General features: G+C 35.2%; 1 protein-coding gene across 1 annotated transcript in view; it reads left to right on the top strand.

The window, feature by feature from the left end:
• LOC106883134 (ral GTPase-activating protein subunit alpha-1) overlaps positions 1-7,554 on the top strand; it is a 294,566-nt gene that overhangs the window by 132,910 nt on the left and 154,102 nt on the right. The window contains exons 37-38 of the mRNA XM_052971984.1: positions 712-890; positions 2,071-2,252. Coding sequence (XP_052827944.1) covers positions 712-890; positions 2,071-2,252 — 361 coding nt within the window. The remainder of the gene's footprint in view (positions 1-711; positions 891-2,070; positions 2,253-7,554) is intronic.

Genomic DNA, 7,554 nt, shown 5'->3' with positions numbered 1-7,554 from the left:
AGGACACGAAACTCGGCTTGTAAAGACCTGTTGGGGCAAGCAAAAGCGAAATCGTGATGGCACCTGTGCCCAGCGTCGCCTTCCTGGCACTTGGGCTGGTGGCACGTGTAAAAACATTCGAGTGAGATTGTGCCAGTGCTGCTGGACTGGCTCCTGTGCAGGTGGCACGTAAAATACACCATTTTGAGCGTGGCCGTGGCAGTACCTCCTGACTGGCTTTCGTGCTGGTGGCACGTAAAAGCAACCACTACACTCTCTGAGTGGTTGGCGTTAGGAAGGGCATCCAGCTGTAGAAACTCTGCCAAATCAGATTGGAGCCTGGTGTAGCCATCTGGTTTCACCAGTCCTCAGTCAAATTGTCCAACCCATGCTAGCATGGAAAGCGGACGTTAAACGATGATGATGATGATAATAGGTGAAACATTCAACACAGTAAAAGAAAACTGTATTGCAGACTTGCCTAACATATAACAGTATGTGTAAATAGATATTAAAAGACAACGGATGAAACATATTAAACTTCATTCTGTCACATTGACACTTCCTTTAATGATAAAGTGACATTATGCTTTAGTCATTGTTGTGTTTGTTACCAAGTTGATTATCATCATCTCTGTGTTTGACGAGGAAACATCAATGCCTTGTTTACAAATTCTTTTCTTCAGATTTTTGTCAGTTTTGTTTTGTTTTTTTGTTTTGTTTCCAATACAGTTGAATCCCCTCTTGTTAACGGCCCGTCCAATATGCAATTTTCATCCGTCAAGATGGAAGCAGAACCACATACCAACCAAGAGAACTGTGATAGCAAGCCTCAGGATTTGAGGCCACCTCATCCTGAAGTCGTAGAACTACCTGAAGGCTACACTCCAGACATTGATAATTTGGATCAAGTATGAAATTATTCATGTCCTTTACTAATTAGTTATTTACTGATTAATCCTAAGTCCTGATTAAACAAATTTCTGATGAAAGGCGTTCCAACTGTGACTTTGTCTTATTTTCAGACTTAATATATCCAGGACTACATTACTCAGTGTGTCCTTCCTGTTCTAAGAGATGGTAAGGGGTGGTTTAATTGCTATATCTAGCAGTAGAGTGACCCTGTAGATTATCCTCCATTGGTTTCTTATTTCTTTATTACCCACAAGGGGCTACACACAGAGGGGGACAAACAAGGACAGACAAAAGGATTAAGTCAATTACATCGACCCCAGTGCGTAACTGGTACTTTATTTATCGACCTCGAAAGAATGAAAGGCAAAGTCGACCTCGGTGTAATTTGAACTCAGAACGTAACGGCAGACGAAATACCGATAAGCATTTTGCCCGGCGTGCTAACGTTTCTGCCAGCTCGCCTTTATTCTCCATTGGTTTCTGTTAAGTTTGTTTTCAGTTATAGAAGTTGTGAAAAATCAACTGAATTAAATTTTTTTTATTTAGAGGGAGTGATGTTTACTGATAATTACATGCAGCTTAGGTGATGTGGTAGTTATTTAAATATTTGATGATTAGGTATACCTAACTATTTGGTTAATTAACAACAGATTCAGTGAACCTTTGTGATAATGCATGTTCAAATATAAGAAGAGCCCAAGTAGAGAAGGACAAATATAATGCCTATGCACCTGTCCATTAAAAAGTAAAGGGACCTCTTGACCATAAGGTATCAAATACAAGGTGATCCTTTTCTCTCTCTCTCTCAAAAACTGTTGCTCTCAAAAACTGTTGAAAGCAAAGATGGATTTTATAGTTATTTTGATACTTAATATTTTCAAGGCTTTTTGGAATCAAACTAGGCCTGAAGTTCATTAATTATCTGATGTCAGACTTCTAATATGAGCTGTAAAATACTGATCAGTGGGGACGATAAAATGTATTTTAGTTTTCAATATTTGTTTTATTATTTTGACATCATTACAGCTATTCTGGTATAGCAGACATTAACTTGGTATGAATTTTTGTAGCAGCTCTAATATAGTGTTGTGAAATTGTGGTATTTCTATGCTGAAGCATTATGATAACTCTACAGCTGCACAAATCTATTGTTGTATGATTGCGATATCTTTATAGCTGCTCCGGTATATTGGTTATGCAAGTCCTGAGTGCCTACTAATGCCTGGAGTACCTCTTAACATAGCAGCACCAATTCCTGAGAAGTTGAGCACTCAAGCTGAGGAAATGATGACAAACCTAGTCCTGCAACAGAAAGAGGCAGAACTAGATTATTACTACCAGCACAAATCTGATTCACGGTAAGCAATACCTCATGCAACTTTATTGGTTTATCTAGTAAGTTAGTTTGCTTTGAATTTCACATTTGATTACTTTTCTTAGTATTAACTACAGGTCCCAAATGGACCACATATAAATAGTTATTCTGGACTTGCTGATAGAGAGGGTATATCTTTATAGTTCAAGAGATTTTATTACATTTTGTTACCAGCTTCTATTACTGGACGTTTGTTAAAAGCCATTTCTTGAAATTGATTGTCTTCACCTGTGTTTGAGGACTGGCTGTTCTCTTTAGTGGACTGCCTTGTTATACTTTAAATTTTGTCAGCTTGTTCAAATGATGTCTTGAAGATGACAAATTCAAAACCACAGAAGTTGGTTTTGATCAGAAGATGGCATTTTGCTTTAAAATTTAAGTTGACAATTTTTGTTGCTGTCATAGTGGTTGAGTGGCCATGGTTATGGTCAGCTGTGGTTATGGTTAATTGAGCCAACAAATTTTGAATTGAAAACCTGCCATGGACATTGTCAGATCCTTAATTCTCCCTTGACTATATCTTCTAAGGAAGTACTCTGCCTACCTATTTCTATTATTTTACCAAATAGGAATTTTGAAGCATTTAGTGAAATGATAAACATTTTCATTATTGAATTGACATTTGAACGTAACTTGGAAAAATGTTCTATTATAAAAATATGATCTTTAAAACATATTTGTATTATAGAACTAGAAAAGGGTCAAATGTTAAGCAAACTTCTGTTGACTTTGTTGATTTAAAAGAACTACTTTCACTATAAAGATAATTTGTTTAGACATAAGAAGAGCAACTACTCTGATAAAGTAAAATTACTTAAATATTTTATACTAGTATCATTATTATCACTAGCATTGTTTTAATGTCCACTTTTCCATGCTTGTATGGGTAAGATATAATCCATTGAGGCAGACTTCTTTTTACAATTGGATGCCCTTCGTGTCACCAACCCTTATCTGTTTCCAAATAAGGTAATGTTTCCCCATAACTGGGCATGTTTTCACAGAAAATCGGAAACAAAGGACACCCTTTGCATGATAGTGATGCTTATTCTCCAACAATTTGTGCAAATGTCTGCCAAGACAGGGAAACACAACCTCCCCATAAGTGAATAAGTTAGTGAAGGCTTCTTTAAGTTTCTGTCTACCAATCCGTTTACAAAGCTCTGGTTGGCCTGGAGTTAATGTAGAAGATACTTGCCCAAGGTTTCACACAGTGGGTGTGAACCTGGAACCATGTGGTTGGGAAGCAAACTTCTTAACCACACAGCCATGCCTGGTTTTTTATATAAATATCCAGTCAAATTTTATATAAATAAGTTTCATGTTTGCTCTGCCTTGTCTCAAACTCATTAGCTGCTAGCAGGTACCATTTTGACTTTACAATTGAATAGTTAACAGCAGGAAGGGCATCTTGATGTAAAAAGCTTTTTGCTTTAAATTATGTACAAATCTACAAGAGTATCTTACCAACTTTTGTATTGAGAATTGGATATTGTTATAAATTTATAATAATTTTTTTCAGTAAACTAAAAATTAATTTAAGATGTTTTGGTTAAAGTAAATGGTCCTAAAAGTTACTATTGCCTCAATCATTATTGCTGAAAAATTGGTATTCTACAATTTCTTTTTACAAAGTAGGGCTAGAGGGGGTCATCCATTGAGATGTAATAAAATGCCCCAGAGTTTTTGATTATGAAATATGCAGCTGGAGTCTTGATATTTCTCTCTTATCAACATGAAGCCTCTGTGGCTCCATGTTAGAAATCTGTTTCATTATCATGAGCAGCTGTAAGTAGTTGCATGTTGTTGTCAAAAGTTGGCCTTGTGCCAGTCAAATGTCTGAAATGGCTGTTGTGACTATGACCCTTATTGATATTAATGCCCTTGAGAAAAAATTTTTAAACAAATTACTGAGGTTGACTGACCCACCTACATTCCTTCTCTAAAACTGTGTGATCTTTGCCATGGTTAAATTTGCCTTTCATCCTTTTGGGGATAAATTAAAAAAAGGGACCAATCAGGTACTGGAATCAGTTTTATCACTTGTTTGCTTTTCCTTAAATTTATGGCCTTGTGCCTTATTTTGACTTCAAATCTCACCAAAGTCAATTTTACCTTTCATCCATTTGAGGTTGTTGAAATGAAGTACTATTCAAGTACTGGAATTGAAGGTATCAACAAACTCCCTCTCCTCAAAACTGCAAGCCCTGTGTCTAAATCAGAAACCATTATTATTAGGTGGTGGATCGGCAGAATCGTTAGAGCATTAAGTGCCAGAACAGATCCCACAAGGTGTTCTGTCTGATGCTCTGAGTCCTAATCCCTCTGAGGTCAACTTCAACTTTTCATCCCTCAGGGGTCTATGAAATAATGCACCATTGAAGTATTGGGATCAGTTCGATTGACTGTCCCCATCCCTCAAAATTTCAGGTTTTGTAATTTTATGGGAAACCATTATTAGTATTATTGTTATACTTGCGGATGGTTGTCCTTTGCCAATTGATTGGCAAAAGATGACCATTCTTAAGTATAACAATATCTGTTTCAACACACAATTTTACATCAGGAATCTTGCAAAACAAATACATAAATGTAATATTAATAATAATAATAATAATAATAATAATAATAATAATAATAATAATAATAATAATAATAATAATTATTATTATTATTATTATTATTATTATTGTTATTATTATTAAGGCTGTGAGCTGGCAGAATTGTTAGCATGCTGGGCAAAATGCTTTGTGGTATTCCATGTATCTTTACGTTTCAATTTCAAATTCTGCTGAGGTCAACTCTGCCTTTCATCCTTTCGGAGTTGACAAATTAAGTACCATTGAAACACTGGGGTTGATGCAATTGACTGGACCCTCCTCCAAAATTTCAGGCCTTGTGCCTTTAGTAGAAAGGATTAGGTGGTGAGCTGACAGAATTGTCAACATGCCAGACAAAATGCTTTGTAGCATTTCACCTGTCTTCATGTTCTGAGTTCAAATTCTGTCATGGTTGGCTTTGTCTTTCATTTTTGTCTTTCATGAAATAAGTAGCAGTTCAGCACTGGGGTTGATGTAGTTGACTCGCCTCTTCCCTTAAAATCGTTGGCCTTTTACCAAAATTTGAAGCTATGGTTATTATTATCTTTATAATACAAAGTGATGAGCTGGCAGAATTGTTAGCATGCCGGACAAAATGCTTAGTGGCATTTCATCCAGCTTTATGTTCTGAGCTGAAAATTCTGCTGTGATTGACTTTGCTTTTCATCCTTTTGGGGGGTCAATGAAATAAGTACCAGTCATGTCTTGGGGGTCGATGTAATTGACAAGTACCAACCTAGCACTGGGCTCAATGTAATTGACAAGCTTCCTCCCCATCAACATTTCAGGCCTTGTGTGTATAGTAAAAAGGATTATTATTAAGGGTGGTGAGCTGGCAGAATTGTTAGTACAACAGACAAAAATGCTTAATGGCATTTTGTCCATCTTTACATTCTGAGTTCAAATCCCACTGAGGTCAATTTTGCTGTAACCCTCTAGCATTTAAACTGGCCATATCTGGCCAAAATATTCTACTTGTTTTAAGTTAAAACTGACCAGATTCAACTTCTCACACTTACTCTACAATGTCATTATAAAAATATATATAGTCACATCATAGAATCTTGAAGCTACAAGATAATGCCTGATTAATTCAAAACAATACTAATAATAGATATGCAATGAATTGGACAAAGAAATCTGTATGCTAAAGAGTTAAATCCTTTTGGGGTCAATAAAATAAGTACCAGCCTAGCACTGGGCTCAATGTAATTGACTAGGCCCCCTCCCTCCAAATTTCAGGCCTTGTGCCTATAATTGAAGGGGGTGAGCTAGCAGAATCATTAGCATGCTGGGCAAAATGCATACAGCATTTTGTCAGTCCTTACATTTTGAGTTCAAATTCTGCTGAGGTCAACTTTGCCTTTCATCCTTTGAGGGTCGATAAAAAATTATTAGTTGAGTACTGCAGTCAATGTAATCGACTTAACTCCTCCTCCAAAATTTCAGGTCTTGTGCCTATAGTAGAAAAGATTATTATTATTATTATTATTATTATTATTGGCAGAATCGTTAGCACATTGGGCAAAATGCTACATTCTGAGTTCAAAGTCTGGTGAGGTCAACTTTGCCTTTCATCTTTCCAAAGTTGATAAAATAAGTACCAGTTGAATGCTGGGGTCGATGTAATCGACTTATACCCTGCCTAGAACATAACCGGCCTTGTGCCAAAATTTGAAATCATCATCATCATCATCGTCATCATCATCATCATTGTAATCATTATTGTTATGTTACATGTAATTCAATTGTAAATAAAGCAATGCCTGATTTACTTCATTTGTTGTGTACAGACGAACCGAGGAGAGACCGTAAGTGTTTCATTGTTTTAAGGCCACACTTAATTTCTGGGTCCTTTTTGCCTGTGTCACACATAACATAACCACCTCCCCTCCTTATTATTTTTTTTCCTTCTTTGCACTTTGTAGAAACATCTTTTTTTTTTACACTTCTGCATTATTATTATTATTATTATTATTATTATTATTATTTTCTTTTGCTACTTGTCCACCTCATCCAACCACACTATCTTCAAAATGAAGCAGTGAAAGTATTATATACATACATGTATGTATATAAGTGTGTGTGTGTGTGTGTGTGTGTAATTATATATGTGTGTATATATATATATATATATATATATATTGATTCTATTTGATTTTTCCACTCCTCTTCTTCTGCTATGATGGTTTTGTCAATTTTGTAAAGCAGTGAAATTATTTTAGTTTTTGTGCTAATATTTCAAGTCTGTATTACAAAAATTCCTCTTGGATTCCTTATATTTTATTTTGTTTTTGTCCATATGTCTTCCTATCCCTTTTTGTTTCCTTAGTCATTGTATTTCTATTTATATTATGAAATTTATGCCTATCTGATGTGCCTATGAATATAAATATTCTTGCTTACATACACGTGTGTGTATATTTATGTCTGGACATATATGTATACGTGTGTGTGGACGTATATAGTGTTTATGTATGTGTATATATGTGTGTGTGTGTATATATATATATATATATATGTATGTATATATATATATGTGTATGTAATATATATGCGTGTGTGTGTGTATATGTATATATATGTGTGTGTGTGTGTATGTATATATATATATATGTGTGTGTTTATATGTGTGTGTGTATATATATATATATATATATACATATATATATATATATGTACAGG

This window comes from Octopus bimaculoides, chromosome 11 (genome assembly GCF_001194135.2).
Source record: "Octopus bimaculoides isolate UCB-OBI-ISO-001 chromosome 11, ASM119413v2, whole genome shotgun sequence".
Classification (NCBI taxonomy): Eukaryota; Metazoa; Mollusca; class Cephalopoda; order Octopoda; family Octopodidae; genus Octopus; species Octopus bimaculoides.
The sequence above is the reverse complement of the archived record's forward strand: the minus strand, read 5'-3'. Positions and strand labels throughout refer to the sequence as shown.